The sequence below is a fragment of the Hypanus sabinus genome, chromosome 7 (genome assembly GCF_030144855.1).
Source record: "Hypanus sabinus isolate sHypSab1 chromosome 7, sHypSab1.hap1, whole genome shotgun sequence".
Taxonomy (NCBI): Eukaryota; Metazoa; Chordata; class Chondrichthyes; order Myliobatiformes; family Dasyatidae; genus Hypanus; species Hypanus sabinus.
The window spans coordinates 97,170,627-97,194,963 of NC_082712.1; the positions used below are offsets into that span (position 1 = coordinate 97,170,627).

General features: G+C 48.9%; 1 protein-coding gene and 1 long non-coding RNA gene across 4 annotated transcripts in view; one reads left to right on the plus strand and one right to left on the minus strand.

Annotated features, from left to right (window-relative positions):
* Positions 1-24,337, plus strand: part of LOC132397021 (arf-GAP with coiled-coil, ANK repeat and PH domain-containing protein 2-like) — a 159,235-nt gene that overhangs the window by 119,029 nt on the left and 15,869 nt on the right. For 2 of the 3 annotated variants that reach the window (XM_059975246.1, XM_059975248.1), the window contains exons 14-19: positions 443-642; positions 9,674-9,743; positions 14,273-14,367; positions 14,473-14,654; positions 18,927-19,123; positions 22,014-22,123. In XM_059975246.1, coding sequence (XP_059831229.1) covers positions 443-642; positions 9,674-9,743; positions 14,273-14,367; positions 14,473-14,654; positions 18,927-19,123; positions 22,014-22,123 — 854 coding nt within the window. The remainder of the gene's footprint in view (positions 1-442; positions 643-9,673; positions 9,744-14,272; positions 14,368-14,472; positions 14,655-18,926; positions 19,124-22,013; positions 22,124-24,337) is intronic. The other variant, XM_059975247.1, reaches the window with a different exon arrangement.
* LOC132397022 (uncharacterized) overlaps positions 7,773-24,337 on the minus strand; it is a 20,545-nt gene continuing 3,980 nt past the window's right edge. The window contains exons 2-3 of the long non-coding RNA XR_009513233.1: positions 24,292-24,337; positions 7,773-7,983 (exon numbers count right to left, since the gene is read on the minus strand). The exon at positions 24,292-24,337 is cut by the window's right edge and continues 43 nt beyond it. This is a non-coding gene — a long non-coding RNA (uncharacterized LOC132397022). The remainder of the gene's footprint in view (positions 7,984-24,291) is intronic.

The window sequence follows — 24,337 nt, forward strand, 5'->3', positions numbered from 1 at the left end:
AACTTCTGTTGTGTAAATTCACTGATAAAGGGGAATGGAGAATGGATCAGAGGAGGCTGTAGGGGCCTGAGGTAAAGGAAAAGATTTGTCAGATGTAACGGAAAGAATGGAAGCGTGCAATGAACACGATGCTGGAGGAATTCAGCAGGCCGAGCAGCGTCTGTGGAAAACAGTACAGTCGACCTTCTCAGAGGGAAGCCCAATGTGTGCTTTCAAAGGTTTGAGGGAAACCGGAGGAAACCCGAGCTCTCACTGGAATTGAACACCGGTCACTGATCACTGATACTGCAAAGGGCTACACCATGGGGCCCATAGTGGGGCTGAATGGCCTCGTGCTATCCCATTTGCTGCTGAGCTCTAGGCTGCACTGTTTTTGAGCTTTTCCTTTCAGAGTTAGCTGAGTTGGAGTTGCTAACGTGGTTTGTCAATCACTCCCCCCTAGAAGACAGAGCGCTCAGCAACCATGTCTCCGGGCGTCTTTGACTTCCCCGGTGAAGCGAAACCAGGAAAGGAGAAGGTGCTGGAGCAAGTACAGAGCATCGCCGGCAATGCCCTGTGCTGCGATTGTAACGAGCCATTACCAGAATGGGCCAGCATCAACCTGGGGATCACTCTTTGTATCGAATGCTCAGGAATCCACAGGTAATGGCCGGTTGCGGTTAGTCCCACATGTCCCCGGTCGGTTAGGGTTAGTCCCACCCATCCCCGGTCAGTTAGGGTTAGTCCCACCCGTCCCCGGTCAGTTAGCGTTAGTCCCACCCGTCCCCGGTTAGTTAGGGTTAGTCCCACCCGTCCCCGGTCAGTTAGGGTTAGTCCCACATATCCCCGGTCAGTTAGGGTTAGTCCCACATGTCCCCGGTCAGTTAGGGTTAGTCCCACCCATCCCCGGTCAGTTAGGGTTAGTCCCACCCATCCCCGGTCAGTTAGGGTTTGTTCCACCCATCCCCGGCCGGTTAGGGTTAGTCCCACCCGTCCCCGGCCGGTTAGGGTTAGTCCCACCCGTCCCCGGTCGGTTAGGGTTAGTCCCACATGTCCCCGGTCAGTTAGGGTTAGTCCCACCCATCCCCGGTCGGTTAGGGTTAGTCCCACCCGTCCCCGGTCAGTTAGGGTTAGTCCCACCCGTCCCCAGCCGGTTAGGGTTAGTCCCACCCGTCCTCGATCAGTTAGGGTTAGTCCCACCCGTCCCCGGTCAGTTAGGGTTAGTCCCACCCGTCCCCAGCCGGTTAGGGTTAGTCCCACCCGTCCTCGATCAGTTAGGGTTAGTCCCACATGTCCCCGGCCGGTTAGGGCTAGTCCCACCCATCCCCGATCAGTTAGGTTTAGTCCCACCCGTCCCCGGTCGGTTAGGGTTAGTCCCACCCGTCCCCGGTCAGTTAGGGTTTGTCCCACCCGTCCCCGGCCGGTTAGGGTTTGTCCCACCCGTCCCCGGTCAGTTAGGGTTAGTCCCACCCGTCCCCGGTCAGTTAGGGTTAGTCCCACCCGTCCCCGGTCGGTTAGGGTTAGTCCCACCCGTCCCCGGTCAGTTAGGGTTTGTCCCACCCGTCCCCGGTCGGTTAGGGTTAGTCCCACCCGTCCCCGGTCAGTTAGGGTTAGTCCCACCCGTCCCCGGTCGGTTAGGGTTAGTCCCACCCGTCCCCGGTCAGTTAGGGTTTGTCCCACCCGTCCCCGGTCGGTTAGGGTTAGTCCCACCCATCCCCGGTCAGTTAGGGTTAGTCCCACCCATCCCCGGCCGGTTAGGGTTAGTCCCACCCGCCCCCGGCCGGTTAGGGTTTGTCCCACCCATCCCCGGCCGGTTAGGGTTAGTCCCACATGTCCCCGGTTAGTTAGGGTTAGTCCCACCCGTCCCCGGTCAGTTAGGGTTAGTCCCACCCGTCCCCGGGCGGTTAGGGTTAGTCCCACCCGTCCCCGGCCGGTTAGGGTTAGTCCCACCCGTCCCCAGTCAGTTAGGGTTAGTCCCTCCCGTCCCCGGCAGGTTAGGGTTAGTCCCACACGTCCCCGGTCATTAAGGGTTAGTCCCACATGTCCCCGGTTAGTTAGGGTTAGTCCCACCCGTCCCCGGTCAGTTAGGGTTAGTCCCACCAATCCCCGGTCGTTTAGGGTTAGTCCCACCCGTCCCCGGTCAGTTAGGGTTAGTCCCACATGTCCCCGGCCGGTTAGGGTTCATCCCACATGTCCCCGGCCGGTTAGGGTTAGTCCCACATGTCCCCGGTCAGTTAGGGTTAGTCCCACCCGTCCCCAGTCGGTTATGGTTTGTCCCACATGTCCCCGGTCGGTTAGGGTTAGTCCCACCCATCCCCGGTCGGTTAGGGTTAGTCCCACCCGTCCCCAGCCGGTTAGGGTTAGTCCCACCCGTCCCCGGTCAGTTAGGGTTAGTCCCACCCATCCCCGGTCAGTTAGGATTAGTCCCACCCATCCCCGGTCAGTTAGGGTTAGTCCCACATGTCCCCGGTCAGTTAGGGTTAGTCCCACCCATCTCCGGTCAGTTAGGGTTAGTCCCACCCGTCCCCGGTCAGTTAGGGTTAGTCCCACCCATCCCCGGTCAGTTAGGGTTAGTCCCACATGTCCCCGGTCAGTTAGGGTTAGACCCACCCGTCCCCGGCCGGTTAGGGTTAGTCCCACCCGTCCCCGGTCGGTTAGGGTTAGTCCCACCCATCCCCGGTCAGTTAGGGTTAGTCCCACCCGTCCCCGGTCAGTTAGGGTTTGTCCCACCCGTCCCCGGTCAGTTAGGGTTAGTCCCACACGTCCCCGGCCGGTTAGGGTTAGTCCCACCCGTCCCTGGTCAGTTAGGGTTAGTCCCACATGTCCCCGGCCGGTTAGGGTTAGTCCCACCCGTCCCCGGCCGGTTAGGGTTAGTCCCACATGTCCCCGGTCGGTTAGGGTTAGTCCCAACCGTCCCCGGTCAGTTAGGGTTAGTCCCACCCGTCCCCGGTCAGTTAGGGTTAGTCCCACATGTCCCCGGTCAGTTAGGGTTAGTCCCACCCGTCCCCGGTCGGTTAGGGTTAGTCTCACCCGTCCCCGGTCGGTTAGGGTTAGTCCCACATGTCCCCGGTCAGTTAGGGTTAGTCCCACCCGTCCCCGGTCAGTTAGGGTTAGTCCCACATGTCCCCGGTCGGTTAGGGTTAGTCCCACCCGTCCCCGGTCGGTTAGGGTTAGTCCCACATGTCCCCAGTCAGTTAGGGTTAGTCCCACCCGTCCCTGGCCGGTTAGGGTTAGTCCCACCCGTCCCCGGTCAGTTAGGGTTAGTCCCACATGTCCCCGGTCGGTTAGGGTTTGTCCCACCCGTCCCCGGTCAGTTAGGGTTAGTCCCACATGTCCCCGGTCAGTTAGGGTTAGTCCCACCCGTCCCCGGCCGGTTAGGGTTAGTCCCACCCGTCCCCGGTCAGTTAGGGTTAGTCCCACCCGTCCCCGGCCGGTTAGGGTTAGTCCCACCCGTCCCCGGTCAGTTAGGGTTAGTCCCACCCGTCCCCGGCCGGTTAGGGTTAGTCCCACCCGTCCCCGGCCGGTTAGGGTTAGTCCCACCCGTCCCCGGTCAGTTAGGGTTAGTCCCACCCGTCCCCGGTCAGTTAGGGTTAGTCCCACATGTCCCCGGTCAGTTAGGGTTAGTCCCACCCGTCCCCGGCCGGTTAGGGTTAGTCCCACCCATCCCCGGTCAGTTAGGGTTAGTCCCACCCGTCCCCGGTCAGTTAGGGTTAGTCTCACCCGTCCCCGGTCAGTTAGGGTTAGTCCCACCCGTCCCCGGTCAGTTAGGGTTAGTCCCACCCGTCCCCGGTCAGTTAGGGTTAGTCCCACCCATCTCCGGTCAGTTAGCGTTAGTCCCACCCGTCCCCGGTCAGTTAGGGTTAGTCCCACCCGTCCCCGGTCAGTTAGGGTTAGTCCCACCCGTCCCCGGCCGGTTAGGGTTAGTCCCACCCATCTCCGGTCAGTTAACGTTAGTCCCACCCGTCCCCGGTCGGTTAGGGTTAGTCCCACCCGTCCCCGGTCGGTTAGGGTTAGTCCCACATGTCCCCGGTCGGTTAGGGTTAGTCCCACCCGTCCCCGGCCGGTTAGGGTTAGTCCAAATGCATTGCTGGAGATAGTGCAGCTCGCAAAAGCCCGCATGAGCCTTTCTTATCTGTAATCCTTAAAGCCTAGTCTCATGAATTGGAGAGGGAGCTTCATTAATAATTTCATCTCATTGATAGTCTTATTTCATTAATAGAATAAGTCTGGAACTAAAAAGAAAAAACATTCTCAGTGATAACATCTGTGAATTGATTGGATTGCAGATTTTTATTTGTCTGGTTACTCATGTCCTTTGTGGGGGTGGGGGCGTACCTGTCAACCTTACTTTCACTCCAAGTATAGAGCAGTATGTCCAAATTCACTACCCTTTGAAATGGTTTCTATTTAGTATAAATACTGACCTTTACAATGCAATACGTAATAATAATAACCCAAACACTCATTACGATGCCAAAAGTGAATTTTAGGAAAGTAATTCCAAGCTATGTTCTAAATGACATGAGCAAAGTTGTTCATAACTACTCCCACACTGGTCAGCGAGGCAGACTACCAGAGCTCGCAGCAGAATCTGGACCAGCTGGGAAAATGGCAACACACACAAAATGCTGCTGGAACACAGCAGGCCAGGCAGCATCTATAGGGAGAACGCTGTCGACGTTTCGGGCCGAGATCCTTCGTCAGGACTGGGAAAATGGCAGATGGAATTTAATGCAGACAAGACTGAGGTGTTACACTTCGGTAGGGTCAACCAGGATAGGTCTTACACAGTGAACGGTAGGGCGCTGAGGAGAGCTGTAGAACAAAGGGATCTGGGAATACAGGTCCGTAATTCATTGACAGTGGCGTCACAGGTAGTCAGGGCTTTGACACATTGACCTTCATAAATCTTTGTTCAGTACAGGAGATGGGGTGTTATGTTGAAGTTCTATAAGATGTTGGTGAGGCCTACTCTGGAGCATTATGTCCACTTTTGGACATCTACCTACAGGAAAGATTGAAAGTTGGCAGGAGTAGAGAGAAAATGTACAAGGATGCAGCAGGGACTGGAAAGACTGAATAGGCTAGGTCTGTATACATAGGAAGATTGAGGGGAAGTTTACCAAATTTTGAGGGGTATAGATAGAGTAAATGCAGGCAGAGTTGATGTTGGGTGGGACTACCACCAGAGGTCATGGGTTAAGGGTGAAAGGTGAAAAGTTTAAGGGAACATGAGGGGAAACTTCTTCAGTCAGAAGGTGGCGAGAGTGTGGAGCGAGCTTCCAGTGCAAGTGGTGCATTATTTTAACATTTAACAGAAGTTTGGATCGGTACATGGATGGTAAGGACATGGAGGGCGATGGTCCTGGTGCAGGGCAATGGGACTAGACAGTTTAAATGGTTCAGCATGGGCTAGATGGGCCGAAGGGCCTGCCTCTGTGCTGTATTTTTCTATGACTCTATGACATATGGAGATTATAGAGCTGCAATGGTAGAAATAAATCAAATCTTTGGTTTAACCTTAGCAATGGAAATCGTGTAAACTTAAAACGACAGCTCTTACTGCTGCTTGTGTGTGGTGGAGTGGGCTTTGGGGTTCAACCTTTGGGGTTCTTTCTCCTGTTTCATGGATATCTGTAAGGGTTTGGGTTTGTATACCATATACATTCTCCAATATTAAATTGAACCACTGAACTGACTGGAAGAACAGACATTGAGCATCTTCAGATGCCAGTTGCTGCTAAGACATCAAATATTGCGTCAAAGCAATTGGACCTTGAAAAAGAATTGTAGTAAGTTAGACCTGATGTATCAAAGATATCTTAACCTAAACGCTTGGAAACTTCTTATGTGGCATTGATCGAACAACTTCCTGGTATCTTGACATTCCCCTGTGGAATTTAAACCAGCTTGTTTCTGTGATTAGCATAAAAGTTGTTACTTTGACTGCCTTGTTGCTACCAGGAGAATCAATCCCCTTGCAGTACCAGAATCTGTTTTCAAACTTTTGTCTCTCCTCTAGCCCTGGCAAACTTCGAGTTCAGAAAGCTCCAGACTTTGCCCACTTTTCTATGTTTCCAGACATCACACAAAAGAGCCCAGTTTGAAATTTATGGATTTACAACCGAAGTCTTAATTCTAAATAACAAAAGCCTCAGAATACAAGCAGGTCCATTTAGAACAGGGACAAGGAGGAATTTCTTCAGCCAGAGGGTGGTGAATCTGTGGAATTCATTGCTACAGGCAGCTGTGGAGGCCAAGTCACTGGGATTATTTAAAGCAGAGGCTGATAGGCTCTTGATTTTTTAGAGCATCGAAGGTTACATGGAGAAGGCAGCAGAATGGCATTGAAAGGGAAAATAAATCAGCCATGATGAAATGGTAGAGCAGACGATGGGCTGAATGGCCTAATTCTGCTCCCATGTCTTTTGGTCTTATGGTCAAATTCTGGCTAGTGAACCACCAAACACAATGGAAAAGATCTCTAACAACGCTGGGGAAGAATTAGTCCATTGCATTGTGGTTGTTTTATTTTCCATCTCAATGCTGGGGATGTCGCACCATTCATAACATTCACTCAGATTCAAAAACTCCAATTACTGTCCTCCTTTATTTTTCCTAGCCCAGAAATTCTGATTTTAATAATGACCCTCTTCGCTCTAAGTCCTCCGAAGCCAGCATTGGAGAGGCAGAAGTTTCTCCAGTGAAATACTGCACATTCCAAAGCCATAACTTTCAGCTGGTATCGCTTTCTTCCATGGCTGCTGGCTCTGTCTTCTCTTTGGTGACTGGAACCGAAACAGACTGCTCTTAGCCTCAGTGTTACCCCTCCCTCCAACTTTAGCTTCAGAACTTGTATTTGTACCAAATTTCCATCTCCATGCCATCTCAATTCCTGCCCAGTCCCAGCTGAAGTCCTCATCCGTGTTTTTGGCCTCTCTACATTCCAGTATTCTGATCTACTCCTACCTGGCCTCTCTACATAGCCAAAGTAAACTTATTGTCAAAATATTGATATGCTACCATATAGTTAAACTTGGATTTTCTTTTTGTTTTTTTGGGCTCATATCTGAATCTAGACATACCACCCTGAGATTCATTCTCTTACAGACATTTCAATGATTCAGTGGTTCAATTGCTTATCAGAGAATATATACAGTATACAACCTCAGCAAATCTATAGATAGTAACTATAGCAGGATCAATGCTGGATCAGCCAGAGTGTAGAAGGCAACAAATTATGCAAATTCAAATCTAAATAAATAACAAGAACATGAGATAATGAGTAAAGAGTTCATGGTAGTGAGATCATTGGTGGTGGGAATATTTTAATGGATGGGCAAGTGAGTGTAGTTATTCGATTTTGTTCTGCTGGTTGAGAGGCAATAACTGTTCCTGAACCTGGCGGTGTGAGTCCTGAGGCTCCTGTACCTTCTTCCTGATGGCAGCAGCTAGAAGAGAGCTTGTCCTGGATGGTGGGGGTCCCTGATGATGGATGCTGCTTTCCTGCGACAGTGTTTTGTGTAGCAGTGCTCAGTGATGGGGAGGGCTCTATCCATGATGGACTGGGCTGAATCCAGTATCTTTTGTAGGCCTTTCCATTCCAGGGCATTGGTGTTTCTACGCCGGGCAGTGATGCAGCCGGTTAATACGCACTCCACCACACACCTATGGAACTTCATTTACCCACATTACATGTAGCAGCAACTTGTTGGTCAGGGAGTGACTTGCAAAAAAGAAGCAACAACATTCAAGAACCAATAATTATATTAAACAAAAAGTTAGAGGTTAGAGTACAGAAATGGAATAAAACGTGCATAAGTACAAAAATAATAGCATGTTATAAAGTCAGGAGACTCTGCAGACGCCGGAACTCCAAAGCAACTCACACAAACTGCTGGAGGAACTCGATGGGTCAGGCAGCAGCTATGGAGAGGTCCTCAGTCCAAAACATTGACTCTTTATTCAAGGTCTGAGATTGTTTAATGCCATTCCTGTTCACAGCTGTAAAGAGAACAAAATAATTGTTACTCCAGATCAGATGCAGCACAAAAAAACACATATAAAGTACATGATAATAAACCACAATCAATTTAACTACATCAGATAGATTGACTGTACATCCATAAGGTGAGGCTAGGCTGTACATAAGGTGACTGGTGGGAAATATAAAGTAATGGTGGAGTTAGTGGGTGGGGGTGTTGATCAGCCTCACTGCTTGGGGAAAGTAACTGTTTTTGAGCCTGGTGGTCCTGGCGTGGATGCTACGTAACCTCCTCCCTGATGGGAGTGGGACAACCAGTCCGTGAGCAGGGTGGGTGGGACCCTTCATGATGTTACTGGCCCTTTTCCAGCACCTTTCTGTATGACGGTGGGCAGGCTGGTGCCAGTGATGCATGGGGATGTTTAGATGCTGCCTGAACTGCAGAATCCCTGGCGTTTTGTGAGTGTAAGTATGTATCGGCATGTATTGACAATGTAAACAGCATTATAAAAAGCAACACACGCTGGAGCAACTCAGCAGGTCAGGCAGCATCTATGGAGATGAATAAACAGTTGACGTTGCAGGCCAAGACCATTCTTTGGGACTGGAAATGAGGGGGAAGATGCCAGAGTAAAAAGGTGAGAGGAGGGGGAGGAGGATAGCTAGAAGGTGACAGGTGAAGCCAGGTGGGATGGAGGGGAAAGAGTGTGAAAGGAAAGGAGAGTAGACCATAGGAGAAAGGAAAGTAGACCGTAGGAGAAAGGAAAGGAGAGTAGACCGTAGGAGGAAGGGAAGGAGAGTAGACCGTAGGAGAAAGGAAAGGAGAGTAGACCATAGGAGAAAGGAAAGAAGAGTAGACCGTAGGAGAAAGGGAAGGAGAGTAGACCGTAGGAGAAAGGAAAGGAGAGTAGACCGTAGGAGAAAGGAAAGGAGAGTAGACCGTAGGAGAAAGGAAAGGAGAGTAGACTGTAGGAGAAAGGGAAGGAGAGTAGACCGTAGGAGAAAGGGAAGGAGAGTAGACCGTAGGAGAAAGGAAAGGAGAGTAGACCATAGGAGAAAGGAAAGGAGAGTAGACCGTAGGAGAAAGGGAAGGAGAGTAGACCGTAGGAGAAAGGGAAGGAGAGTAGACCGTAGGAGAAAGGGAAGGAGAGTAGACCATAGGAGAAAGGAAAGGAGAGTAGACCATAGGAGAAAGGAAAGGAGAGTAGACCGTAGGAGAAAGGAAAGGAGAGTAGACCGTAGGAGAAAGGGAAGGAGAGTAGACCGTAGGAGAAAGGGAAGGAGGAGGGGACCCAAGGGAATGCGATAGGCAGGTGAGAAGTTTCAGGGGGAGGCAGAGATCACAGGGGGAGCAGTGAGAGAGGGTCTACTGAACTCCCATTAAGGAGAAGATTTAAACCTCTTCAGGGTGTAGCGAGGTGACGCGGTATAGAGGGAAGCAGGGGGGCTAACTAGAATGGTTGATCAGATTAACTGCCTTGGAGAAGAAACTCTTGGGTTTTTGTTTTAAAAGACCTTCACATTTTAATTTTAGTTTTATATTTTCCACCTGACTTCTAGTATTTGAATGTCAGAAATCGAGGTCAAGAGTAAATCATGGGACTGAGTGCGAGGAATGAGCTCTGGAAACGAGCACCTGATCTGAGGCTGAAGAATAAGGTCCTGAGACTCCAAATCATGAGAATTAACTGTTTCTCTTGTGTCTGATAGGAGCCTGGGAGTGCACTTCTCCAAAGTCCGGTCACTGACTCTTGATTCTTGGGAGCCTGAATTGTTGAAGGTGAGTCTGCTCCACCCAGGCAAAGGGTCATTCTGACGTTGAAGCTCCCTCCAGCTCTCACCCTTTTCTACATGATCCTCTATTCCACTGATACTCCCCCAACTCTCCCCTTCTGCCGTATTTCACCCTCAGCTCCTTCTCTCTCTCATTCCATCTAACACTTCCCACTCTCCCTTTGAATCCTATCTGCTACAGCACAGAAACAGTCCATTTGGTTAAGCTCATCCATGCGGGGAGAGGTGAGTTCCTGAGCTAATCCCATTTGCCTGCATTCGGCCCACCTCCTCCAAACCAGAGGTTCCCATCCTGGGGTCTCCAGGCCCCTTGCTTAATGGCATTGGTCCATGGTATAAAAAACGTTAGGAGGCCCTGCTCTAAACCTTTACAACACAACACCCTCTCTCTCTTACACCTGCTGCATCTCCCCGCACTGAAATGCTTATCAAAAGTGACAGCTTCCACCCAGCATGACATGTTTCATGCCACGTAGCTCAGCTGCTGAAAAGGTAGGGTTTACTAACCCTAGAATTCCTCTTTAAACCTACCCCTATCTATGGGGCAAGCTACTTGTGAGATGTCACAACAAAACGTCAGCGAGACCGAGGATCCGACTGCGACTTTGGAGAATTTGTGGAATTGGTTACCACAGGCGGCAGTGAAGGCCATGTCACTGGGTATAGTTAAGGCCGAGGCTGATAGATTCTTGAAGGGATACGGGGAGAAGGCAGGAGACTGGGGCTGAGAGGGAAATGGGTCAGCCATGATGAAATAGTGGAGCAGACTTGATGGCCAGTCTCTACATAAAGCAAAACTTGCCTTGTAAACCTCCCTTAAACTTCCCCCCTCTCACTCCGCTCTCTAGTATTTGACATTTCCATCCTGGGAAAAAGGCCCACGTATACCTCTCCGAATTTAACATTGTTCTATCAGCCTCCAATATTCCAGCGAAAACAACCCAAATTTGCCCAACTTCTCCTTAAAGTTGATAATATCTAATCCAGCAGCTCTTTGGTACCTTCTGCAGACTCTCCACACCCTACCTGCAATGCAGCAACCAGAACTGCACACAATGCTCCAAATGCGGCTAAGGTGTAAACGACTGTGACATGACTCCCCTACAGTTCTGCTCAATACTTCTGTCTTCTCAGCCACCCGATCTATTTGCCTTACAACCTTCACGGAGTTATGGATCCCTCTGAACGTCGATGATCCTGCCATTCCCTGTCACCGTCGGCCCACATTACACATTACACACCATCTGGAGATTCTGGAAATCCAGAGCAGCACACACAAAATACTAGAACACAGCAGCATTTTTGGAGAGGAATAAACAGTCAGTATTTTGGGCTGAGGGCTTTCATCAGGACTGGAAAGGAAGGGGACAGAAGACAGAATAAGGAGGTGGGGGGGGTGGGGAGGCATGCAAGCTGCAGGTAATAAGCGAGATCAGGTGAGGGGAAGGGGAATGAAGTGAGAAGCTGAGTGGTGATAGGTGGAAGAGGTAAAGGGTTGAAGAAGTGGGGACCTGACAGGAGAGGAGAATGGACCATTGGACCATGGGAGAAGGAGGGGCATCAGGGAAGGTGATGTCCATTTCTCCTACAGATCCTGCTGATATATATGGTTTGCATCCATCTGTCTCGAAGGACTATGGGTGTCAATAGTCATCCCAAGCTTGGGTGAAAGTTACAGAGATCCTGAGATGCCCAGTTGTCAAGATGCCCCTCTCAGCCTCACCGGTGTAGTGCAAAGGAAAACTTAAAAAGCAATTAATTTGGCACCAACTTGGCTGCAGGAGCTGCTGGAAGGATGTTCAATAATGTCCAGTCGTCTTAGGGGTTCCACTCCAGATTTGCTGCCAGGGTTTACTGCCGTAGCCTTCGTCTCTCCCCAGGCTGCCCACGAGGCAGTGGGGCTATTTACCCATGGCTGGGGATCAGGTTCACGAGCACCAGGGCGTGTCCACACACCGGCGGGCCTGTGTACTACACGTGCAGGGGCCAGACCTCCTGTCCAGCCCGAGTCCCAAAGGAGTTCCGTTTCCATGTGTCACCAGGGAAGAGGTTCCACGTGAGGCTTGTTGTTGGAGAGGCTACGTTCCGGTGACCTGTCAGTGTTCAGCTCTCCTTTTCGCAAGACTGCTAGCCAGTGGTGCAAGCTGAAAGTGAGAGTGACAAGCACTACCCACTACACTATACACATCACAACAATCATTTTGACACCTACTGTATGTGTGGTGAACTACATACACCTGTCTGGACACGCCCCCTGCTGACTGCTCCTGTGTCTCCTCCCACAGACCCCCGTATAAAAGAGATTGAGGCCTCAGCCCGGCCTCTCAGTCTCCAGGATGTAGTATGGTGGTCACTCACTGCTTGTTCCTTCTTCCAGTCAATAAAAGCCGATATCTCGCCTTCACGTCTCAGAGGGAGTTATTGATGGTGCATCAGTATGTATAAACAGAGGTCCCAAAATTAATACTTGTGGAACACCACTGGTCACAGACCTAAGACAGATTAACACCCCTCCCCATTACTCCTTTGCTTTCTATATCCAAGCCAACTTTGAATGCAGTCTGACCAAGTTTTCATAGATTCTATATTGCTTAATCTTCTGGGTCAGACTACCATGAATAAACTCGTCATTAACTAAAGTTTGCATAAACTATGTTCATGGCCCTACCCACAACAATCATAATTATCACCTCCTCAAAAATCTCAGTCAAGATTGTAAGACATGAGCCCCACCCACAGCTACCTGTATATATACACACACACACACACACATGCCACTGACCATCTCTAATATGAGTAGATTCAATGCTTGAAAATCTCCTTCAATAATTTCCTTGCCACTATAAGAGGTCCACCTGTCTATAACAGGACAGCGTAGTAGCGTAGTGGTTAGCACGGTACTTTACAGTACAGGCGACCTGTGTTCCATTCTCAACACCATATGTAAGGAGCTTGTACCTTCTCCCCATGACTGTGTGGGTTCCTTCTGCGTGCTCCAGTCCCCTCTGCGTGCTCCGGTTTCCTCTGCATGCTCCAGTCCCCTCTGTGTGTTCCAGTTCCCTCTGCGTGCTCTGGTTCCCTCTGCGTGCTCCGGTTCCTCCTGCGTGCTCCAGTCCCCTCTGCGTGCTCCAGTTCCCTCTGCGTGCTCCGGTTCCTCCTGCGTGCTCCGGTCCCCTCAGTGTGTTCCAGTTCCCTCTGGGTGCTCCGGTCCCCTCAGGGTGCTCCGGTTCCTCCTGCGTGCTCCGGTCCCCTCAGGGTGCTCCGGTTTCCTCTGCGTGCTCCAGTCCCCTCAGGGTGCTCCGGTTTCCTCCTGCGTGCTCCGGTCCCCTCAGGGTGCTCCGGTTTCCTCTGCGTGCTCCGGTCCCCTCTGTGTGTTCCAGTTCCCTCTGGGTGCTCCGGTTCCTCCTGCGTGCTCCGGTCCCCTCAGGGTGCTCCGGTTTCCTCTGCGTGCTCCGGTCCCCTCTGTGTGTTCCAGTTCCCTCTGGGTGCTCCGGTTCCTCCTGCGTGCTCCGGTCCCCTCAGGGTGCTCCGGTTCCTCCTGCGTGCTCCGGTCCCCTCAGGGTGCTCCGGTTTCCTCTGCGTGCTCCGGTCCCCTCAGGGTGCTCCGGTTTCCTCTGCGTGCTCCGGTCCCCTCTGTGTGTTCCAGTTCCCTCTGGGTGCTCCGGTCCCCTCAGGGTGCTCCAGTCCCCTCTGTGTGTTCCAGTTCCCTCTGGGTGCTCCGGTCCCCTCAGGGTGCTCCGGTTTCCTCCCAAAGTCCAAACACCTGTGGGTTCTGCTTAGTGAACTGTGCACATGCTAAGTTGCAACACTTGCAGCTTCCCACAGCACCGTCCTTGCTGATTTCATTTGGCGCAAACTCAATGTCTCAATGTGTGTGTGGCAAATAAAGCTAATCTAAAAATATTATCTATCCTTCCACATGCCTCTCATTTGCCCCTTCCTCCCTGCTCTCGCTACCCTCTCTCACCTCTATTCCTTCCCACTCCTTCTTGTCCTGACTAGCTCACAACCACACATTCTTTCCCACCCTCTTTCTCTCTTTCTTTGTCTCTGTCTGTCTGTCTGTCTCTCTCTCCTTCTCTCCTCCCTCTCTCTCCCTCTCTTTCGTTGTCTCTATCTGTCTGTCTATCTCTTTCTCCCTCTCTTTCCCTCTTTCTCCCTCTCTCCCCCTCTCTTCCCCTCTCTCCCTCTTTCTCCCTCTCTTTCTCTGTCTTTCGTCTCTGTCTGTCTGCCTCTCTCTCTCTACCCTCCTTCCGCTACCTCCCGCACTCGGTCCTAACTAGCTCACAACCACACATTCTTTCTCTCCCTCTCCCTCCCACTCTCTCTCTCTCTCTCTCTCTCTCTCTCTCTCTCTCTCTCTCTCTCTCTCTCTCTCTCTCTCTCTCTCTCTCTCTCTCTCTCTCTCTCTCTATATATATATATATATATATATATCTGTCTGTCTCTTTCCCCCTCCCATTCCACCACAGGCTGTTTCCCCCTCACTCACTCTGCCTACTGTCTCACCAACAGCTAATGTGTGAGCTGGGGAACTCTAACATAAACCAGATCTATGAAGCACGAATCGAGGATATGACAGTGAAGAAACCGCACCCTGGCTCGCCTCGGTAAGGAGAACTGAGACAGGCTATTGGGGGGGCTCCTATTTAGCTCCTGAGAACTGAGGAACACCCGTCATGATCAATGATAACCTCTTGTTGCTCCTTCCACAGGCAGGAGAAGGAAGCCTGGATCCGGGCCAAGTACGTGGAGAAGAAATTCATTCAGAAGTTGCCTGAAAGTGCCGTTAGGCTGCATAAAAGCAGCTCAAAACCTAACCAACGCACCAGCACATTGGAAAGGCCCCCCAAACCAGAAAAACCACCCAAGCCCTTCGTGAAGTCTCGGGGAAAAGGTAAGATTGCAGGTGCCGAGATTTTAAAACTGCAAAGACTTTGTGATCACTTCAGACTCCTTTGGCAGGTTTAAATGCTTTCGAGGGCACCTGTAAGTCAGTAACATTGAGGTGTAGTTCATTATCTGGAGAAACTGCACCCTGGCTCTCCTGGGTCAGGAGCATGAATCAGACACCAAAATCTGGGCCGGGTCTTCTAGCCCATTTCATTGCCTGGATCTCTAAAGTCAAGGTGAATTTATTACCAGATATTTCACCATGTACTACCCTGAGATTCATTTGCTTGCAGACATGCACAGCAAAATAAATAAATACAATGGAATTTACATAAAAGCTGTACGTAAACAGCGACTGACAAGTCTTACAATAATTTTTAAAAGTAAATAAATGTTACTGAGACATGACTTGTAGAGTCCCTGAAAGTGAGTCTGTGGTTTGTGGAATCAGCTTACTGTTGTGGTGACTGAAGTTGTCCACACTGGTTGAGGAGCCTGATGATTGAAGGGTAATAACTGTTCCTGAACCTGGTGGTGTGGGATCTGGAGAGATCCTCCCAGCATTTCTCACTCCTAAATCTGGGTGTCTTTCAGAATCAGAATCAGCTTTATTATCACTGGCATACGTAGTGAAATTTGTTGTCTTTACAGCAACAGGGCAAGGAAATACATAATAGAAAAAATTGTGAATTACAGTAAGTATGTATGTATTAAATAGTTAAATGTTTATAAATGACCTGGATGAGGAAGTGGAGGGTTGTGTTGGTAAATTTGCTGATGACACAAAGGTTGGGGGGTATTGTGGATGGTGTGGAGGGCTGTCAGAGGTTACAGTGGGACATTGATAGGATGCAAAACTGGGCTGAGAAGTGGCAGATGGAGTTCAATCCAGATAGTGTGAGGTGGTTCATTTTGGTAGGTCAAATATGATGGCAAAATATAGTATTAATGGTAAGACTCTTGGCAGTGTGCAGGATCAAAGGGATCTTGGGGTCTGAGTCCATAGGACACTCAAAGCTGCTGCACAGGTTAACTGTGTGGTTGAAAAGGCGTATGGTGCATTGGCCTTCATCAATCGTGGGATTGAGTTTAAGAGCCGACAGGTAATGTTTCAGCTACATAGGACCCTGGTCAGACCCCACTTGGAGTACTGTGCTCAGTTCTGGTCACCTCACTACAGGAAGGATGTGGAAACCATAGAAAAGGTGCAGAGGAGATTTACAAGGATGGGGGGCATGCCTTATGAGAATAGGTTGAGTGAACTTGGCCTTTTCTCCTTGGAGCGATGGAGGATGAGATGACCTGATAGAGGTGTACAAGATAATGAGAGGCTTTAATCATGTGGATAGTCAGAGGCTTTTTCCCAGAGCTGAAGTGGCTAACATGAGAAGGCATAGTTTTAAACGCTTGGAAATAGGTACAGAGGAGATATCAGGGGTAAGTTTTTTACGCAGTGCGTGGAATGGGCTGTCGGTGACAGTGGTGGAGGCGGAAACAATAGGGTCTTTTAAGAGACTTCTGGATGAATACATGGAGCTTAGAAAAGTAGAGGGCTATGGGTAAAGCCTAGGTAGTTCTAAGATAGGGACATGTTCAGCACAGCTTTCTGGGCCGCAGGGCTTGTATTGTACTGCAGGCTTTCTATGTTTCTAAATAAGTGGCGAAAAAAAAGAAATTAGACATTACAAGGTAGTGTTCGTGGGTTCATTGTCCATTCAGAAATTGGATGCAGAGGGGAAGAAGCTGTTCCTGAATCACTGAGTGTGTGCCTCCTTCTTGATGGTAACAATGAGAACAAGGCATGATGTGGGTGATGGGGACCTTAATGACAGATGCATCGCTGCTTGAAGATGTCTTGGATACTACAGAGGCCTGGGTACTCCATGACAGAGCTGACTGAATTTACAAGTCTCTGCAGCTTATTTCAGTCCTGTGCAGTAGCCTCCCCACCCCACCATACCAAATGGTGATGCAGCCAGTCAGAATAGTCTGCACAGTACATCTTTAGAAATTTGTGTCTTTGGTGACATGTCAAATATTCTCAAATTCCTAATGAAACAGAGCAACTGCTGTCCGGGAAGATCTCTCATTTGCTCTTGCAATGACACAGATGGAGACCTGCAATTCACTCTCCCTCAGCAATTCACTCTCCCTCAGCACAGCATTCCTGCAATTCACTCTCCCTCAGCAATTCACTCTCCCTCAGCACAGCATTCCTGCAATTCACTCTCCCTCAGCACAGCATTCCTGCAATTCACTCTCCTTCAGCAACTCACTCTCCCTCAGCACAACATTCCTGCAATTCACTCTCCCTCAGCACAGCATTCCTGCAATTCACTCTCCCTCAGCACAACATTCCTGCAATTCACTCTCCCTCAGCACAACATTCCTGCAATTCACTCTCCCTCAGCAATTCACTCTCCCTCAGCACAGCATTCCTGCAATTCACTCTCCCTCAGCAATTCACTCTCCCTCAGCACAGCATTCCTGCAATTCACTCTCCCTCAGCAATTCACTCTCCCTCAGCACAGCATTCCTGCAATTCACTCTCCCTCAGCAATTCACTCTCCCTCAGCACAGCATTCCTGCAATTCACTCTCCCTCAGCAACTCACTCTCCCTCAGCACAACATTCCTGCAATTCACTCTCCCTCAGCACAGCATTCCTGCAATTCACTCTCCTTCAGCAATTCACTCTCCCTCAGCACAGCATTCCTGCAATTCACTCTCCCTCAGCAATTCACTCTCCCTCAGCACAGCATTCCTGCAATTCACTCTCCTTCAGCAATTCACTCTCCCTCAGCAATTCACTCTCCCTCAGCACAGCATTCCTGCAATTCACTCTCCCTCAGCAATTCACTCTCCCTCAGCACAGCATTCCTGCAATTCACTCTCCTTCAGCAATTCACTCTCCCTCAGCACAGCATTCCTGCAATTCACTCTCCCTCAGCACAGCATTCCTGCAATTCACTCTCCCTCAGCAATTCACTCTCCCTCAGCACAACATTCCTGCAATTCACTCTCCCTCAACAATTCACTCTCCCTCAGCACAACATTCCTGCAATTCACTCTCCCTCAGCACAACATTCCTGCAATTCACTCTCCCTCAGCACAGCATTCCTGCAATTCACTCTCCCTCAGCACAGCATTCCTGCAATTCACTCTCCCTCAGCAATTCACTCTCCCTCAGCACAGCATTCCTGCAATTCACTCTCCCTCAGCAATTCACTCTCCCTCAGCACAGCATTCCTGCAATTCACTCTCCCTCAGCAATTCACTCTCCCTCAGCACAACATTCCTGCAATTCACTCTCCCTCAGCACAGCATTCCTGCAATTCACTCTCCCTCAGCAATTCACTCTCCCTCAGCAATTCACTCTCCCTCAGCAACTCACTCTCCCTCAGCACAGCATTCCTGCAATTCACTCTCCCTCAGCACAGCATTCCTGCAATTCACTCTCCCTCAACAATTCACTCTCCCTCAGCACAACATTCCTGCAATTCACTCTCCCTCAGCAATTCACTCTCCCTCAGCACAGCATTCCTGCAATTCACTCTCCCTCAGCAACTCACTCTCCCTCAGCACAGCATTCCTGCAATTCACTCTCCCTCAACAATTCACTCTCCCTCAGCACAACATTCCTGCAATTCACTCTCCCTCAGCAATTCACTCTCCCTCAGCACAGCATTCCTGCAATTCACTCTCCCTCAGCAATTCACTCTCCCTCAGCACAACATTCCTGCTCATTCATTCTCTCTTTCTCTCTCAGCACTGCTCTGGAAATAACAAAGCAGGTCACTTACGATCTTGATTCCAAAGCAGGAATTCAACTGGAAAGATTCTAACACATAGGCAAAGAGTACCCCGTGCCTAACTAGTACAACAGCGGCAAACTTCTGATACAGAAATACAAATCTGAGTGTTCTTTCTTTAGTTGTGAGTGCCTGGAAAAGGCAGCTGAACAAAGTGATCTACGAGTCCAGTTCTATCCTTTCCTGTAGGTCCAACGATGGGAGGGATTGAGACAGCAATGGTCCAGGGCAGGTCAATGGCACTAGGCAGAATAACAGTTCAGCAGAGACCAGATGGGCTGAAGGATCTGTCACTGTGCTGTAGTGTTCTGTGACTCTATAATGTGTTGCATGTCTGTTCACCTGAATCTCTCCCCTCCAAAAAGGCCTGAACTCTCTTCTCAGTTTTGTAGGGACTCTTGTGAACTGCAACCTGTTCTTGAGGCAAACACACATCTTTCCCTCCTCCTGCTTCCCCACTTGCAGATGTTAATTACAAAGCGCCCTCGCCCAACGAGAGCATGGAGGAGCTGCGGGACCTCCATCCAGGGGCGCTGCTTTACCGAGCCGCCGCACTCCAAAATCTGCCTGTCATGGCCGATGCACTCGCACACGGAGCTGATGTCAACTGGGTGAACACGTCAGATGAGAACAAGACTCCCCTTATCCAGGCAGTGACACCGGTAAGACAGTAACCTACTGTATCAGCAGCCGCTGCAGATCCTCGTGGCCCAGTTCAGTCCGACGTTCCGTATACCATTCGGCTCGGTCTTCTACTATACAGTAACAAACTACAACAAATTCCAATTATAAGCACATCTATTACTCGCAAGGAAAGGTCTCCTTCTGTTTGTTAAATTGTTGGGAGGTAGCTTCAATCTTATAGCAGAAAAAACTATAAAATTTTTACTTTTATACTTTTACAGAGACCAGTAATTCACCAACTTGATGTCTCTGAGGTTGTTCCGTCCGAAAATGGCATTCCTTCCTTATCCTCATCCGTGGGGTCTGTTTTATATATCAGTCAATTTGCCTTTTAATGCTTCTTGCCCCCATGACAGCTGTGTCCTGTTTTTCTCTGTTATCAGAACATTCCTTATTATAAATACACCCCCTGCTATAAAACACATATAGACTTCTTGGAAGTTTCCGTTGTTACGAACCCCGTAACTAGGTCACTTACCAGCAAAGATAGAGAGGTCTGTTGAAGTCTGATGGTACTATTTTTAACAGTATTTATTGGTAAAAATACACAAAAATAATATCAATGCAAACATACAGATAATATACGTCATCAATACTAACTCTAAAAGTGCGGGTATAATAATAATAATGAATAAAAAATAGCTCTGTTGTTGTCTAGGGGATAATGTATTGTCCGATGGAAATATCAAAGTTACTTAGTTCATTAGGGCTGCAGTCTTTGGTTGGAGTCAAGGGAGAGACATTTAAACTTGTCAGCTTTTCATTTTTTATGATTTCCATCCTTCGAGAGTTCCGTTTTTGTAGTCGGTCCTTTAGCTAAGCCGTTCCATGGAAGCCCGCCAATTCCTAGGCAAAGGAAAAGGACGCATGCGAGCCCCACCGGCTGTCGCTAGTAAACACTGTCACAGGATTTCTAGCGTTTCTCCTGGTGCGTCTAAAGGGGTTGTTCCCCAGACCCTCTTTTATCCTTACTCACGGGGTCTCAGATGTCAATCAGGTTGGGATGATACAATCCCTCAACCAGACCACTCTGATCATCCCCTGAGGGCTTCAATGAATAGTACAGGACTCAATACACAATTCCGTCTCCAAGAGACAATAGTCGTTATCAATGGTTCCGCCTCTCTGGGGGCTAGGACACATTCCAAACCCTTGTGGATTCTGCGTGTCTCCCTCTCATTTCCTGGGTCCCAGACCCAAATTAATAGCAATCTTGCGATTCTCACAAAGGAGGGGGCTACTTTGTACCCTTCGGCCCCTCAGAGTTGTGGCACATTCGTAACACCGTCCAAACCAGCAAAGCACTCTGGGATCACACAGGTTCTATTTTGTCACATTACATTTTTAAAAAGTTATAAATTCATAAAGGCTTCAGAGTAACAGATATATTTTCGAAACCTCCACTGATCCAGCCAGTAACACCGGTATGACTGCAATCTTTTACATCACCAGCTGCTGTATATCTTTCAAGGCCTAATAACTTCTGAGGATATTTGGCACTGTAATTCCAGATGGTGACACTGAAGGCTTTTATAGGAAGAGTCCATTTCAGCCCGTGTGTCTGTGGTAGCACAGAGCAATAAAAAACTATGCATTTATAAAGAGCCTCCCATGTCAGCATTACACCATGGCATTGACTGTTTCTGTTCCAGTTAGGGATTTGTGGAAACACTAAAATCAAACCCTAATTCAAATCAAATTCAAGTTTAATTATCATTCAATCATACATGAACAAAGCCAAAAAAACAGCATTTATCTGGGGCCGAGGCACAAAACACACACAGCACATTCAAAATAGCGACCAAAAAACACAGTCACCCGAAAAGAAATACATGTATAGCCCAAGTCCCTGATTGACGTATCCAGCAAATTGCTGCTGTAGTTCGCAGCAGTGCACAGACAAACCAGCCTGACATTCCATTGATTGAACACTGGTGGGGAGGGGGCAACACAGACAGGCAAGGTAATCCCCCAACCGAGCATGGGCGCAACACTATACCGCCTCCAGTGTCTCCTCTCCTGGACTGCAGCAGCAGGCAAGCCCACGGCTTGAGGCCTAGTCCTTGCTACAAACAAGGCAACACAGCTCCCCTGCCATCAGTCATGCCACCAAACAAGGGGAGCAGGCCTGTGGCATCTAACATTATCGATATCCAACAGAGTCTAACACTTAAGTAGATGAACTTTAGGTTTCCAGTGGTTCAGCTCTGGCCTGTATCTATTTGCATGTCCTCCTTATCATATAGCAAGTATAACAGAGTTTATTTCACTGAGTGTGGTTAGCATAGTGGGAAGAGACCCTGGTGATTCCAGTCCACTGGATTGGAATGTGTCAGACAGACTAATAATCTATTGAGATCACCTCCCTTCCTGCTTCCACTATACATGTTCTGTGAAAGATGGATTGTCTGCATTACGAGATCACCGCCAACCTCAGATTCAGAGTTATTTCTCACATGTGGACTAAAACATGCAGTGGAATGCATCATTTGTGGTAACAGCCAATGAGGAGGTGCTGGGGGCAGCCCACCAGCATCACTACACACTCTAGCATCAACTTAGCACACCCACAATGTTTCACAGGACAATAAGGTGACAACGACAGCAACAACAACAGCAAGGCAAGCCCCTTTCTCACCTTCCCACCTACTCAGATAGAGGCGCCCAACCCCAGCACAGGCCTCCACTCCTGGGTAAAGCCCCTGAAGTATAATGGCTGTAGTGACAGAACCACTGATGTCTTAAAAGGGACAAGGCAGCAGGGACTGGCAGGGCTGATTTCTCCCTGCAAAAATCTTCAGTTTCTGCATCCTTTTGAAAGCTGATTATTGAGCTGAACCTTGGATTTGATTTTTTTCTCTTCTCCAGGGTTCCTTGGTGGCCTGTGAATTTCTGCTGCAGAACGGTGCCCACGTAAACCAGATGGACATTCACAGTCGTGGTCCTCTGCACCACGCCACCATCCACGGACACACCGGGTGAGTAAGCCAGGTGCCAAGCATGCCTGGTATTACATGCCCATGGAAACAAAAGGAAAACTCTGAACGTTAGTCCCTTACTCAGATAAGAGTCATTATTTCATCTTCAGAGGTGATCCATGATGAATAACCATGACCTTTCCTGCATCCAGAAACATTTTACAGTACATTCCCAGGGCAGGTTCCGCACAAAATAAGCAAAGTAAACTTACTGTCAAAGTAGATACATGAGGTTCATTTTCTTGTGGGATAACTCAATAAATCCATAAAATAATGACCATATCAGAATCAACGAAAGACCACGGTGACCTGGGTGTTTACCCAGTAGGCAAATGACAACAAACTGCAAAAACAAAATGAAAGAGCGTAAAGCCTAAGCAAAACATATCGAGAACATGAGATGAAGGATCCTTAAAGAGAGTCCATTAGTTGTGGTGATGGGGTGAGTGAAGTTGAGTGAAGTTATCCTCTTCAGTTCAAGAGCCTGATGGTTGAAGGGCAGTAACTGCTCCTGAACCTGGTGGTGCAAGTCCTGAGGCTTCTGTACCTTCTACCAGATGGCAGCAGCGAGAAGAGAGCCTGGCCTGGGTGGTGGGGCTCCCGATGATGGATGCTGCTTTCCTATGGCAGTACTTCGTGTAGATGTGCTCAATGGTTAGGAGGTCTTTAATCCACTACCTTTTACAGGATTTTTCATTCAAAGACATTGGTGTTCCCATGCCAGGCTGTGATGCAGTCAGCCAGTACACTTTCCACTCCACATTTGCAGAAATCTACTGAAGTTTTAGCTGTCATGCCGAATCTTTGCTAACTCCTAAGGAAGCAGAGGCACTGCTGTGCTTTCTTCATGTTCGCATTGACGTGCTGGACCCTGGGACAGGTTCTCCAAGATAATCCCAACAATGGCACCACTGAACCACGGCAACTTTCTGTGGCTGTTTTTACCCGGAAAATAAAGAAATTCAACAGAATTTGTGAAGAACGATACCGAAACAAAGACTGGCAAATGACAAATGTAGAAAAAAGGACAAGTTACCCAGATGGGTCAGTGTTTAGATGGATAGATCATACTGAGAACGTGAGTTGAAGAGTCTTTGAAAGTGAGTCTGCAGGTTGTAAAATCAGTCAGAGTTGGGGTAGAAAAACTCCCACTAACACACAGGACAGAAACAACCCAACCTGGATACTAACCGATCTGTCACAGGCTAAGCCCTCCCCATCATTGAGCACATTTACATGGCACAAGAAAGCAGCGTCCATCACCAAGGGCCCCCACTACTCAGGTCTCTTCTCTCTTCACACTGCCACCATCAGGCAGGAGGTCCAGAAGCCTTAGACCCTACACCAACAGGTTCAGGAACAGTTATTATCCCCATGAATGCCTGCAAGGAAATGAATCTCAGGGCAGTATGTGGTGACATTTACCAGGACGGCGTGTAACTCAGAGGAAACCTGTAGCTATAGTATTCCCATCTGCCCATTGCCCTTGTCTCTCTTGGTGGCAGACAGTGCTTGGTGGTTTGTCTGCCGATCGTACTCAAGTCTGCAAATACATGCTATTGATGACAAGAATGGAGGTTTAGGGTGGTGGCAAGGCCACATTGTCCTTGGAGATGTTCCACTTCCTCATAATTGTTGGCACTGCACTCACACAGGGAACTGGAAAGTACTCAATCATACTCTTGATGATTTCTTTCTGAATAGTACAGAATCTTGGCAGATTCAGCAGGTGATTCGCTGCTTTGGTAGCCGTGTTACTTACATGCTGGTTCAGCAGTTTCTGGACAGTTGTGCCCCCCGAGATATCCACAATATCTACGGCACCACATACTCACAGAGCAAAACTACACAAACAGTAATGGGAACATCGTGGGCCAAATGCTCTTCACTGTGCTGTAATTTCTATGTTCTAATAGCTTTTCTTCAGAACTGGGGAATAATCTCCCTGTTCAAAATTGCATTCTTATTTATGAGAGCAGATTGTATCCAAACAGTCTGCCATATTTCCTGGTTTGGACAATAAACAATCTGTAAAACTAGTTAGGGACGTAAAGATGTAGTATTACAGATAGATAATCTTTCAACAGATGATATCCCACCCATAACCATTGACCTTGTTTCTCTTTTCACAGACACTGACTCTTTCCAGCTATTTGCTATTTGCTTACTTTCATTGTTTGCACGTTTTTTTTTCTTTTCTCTCTGCGCAGTAGG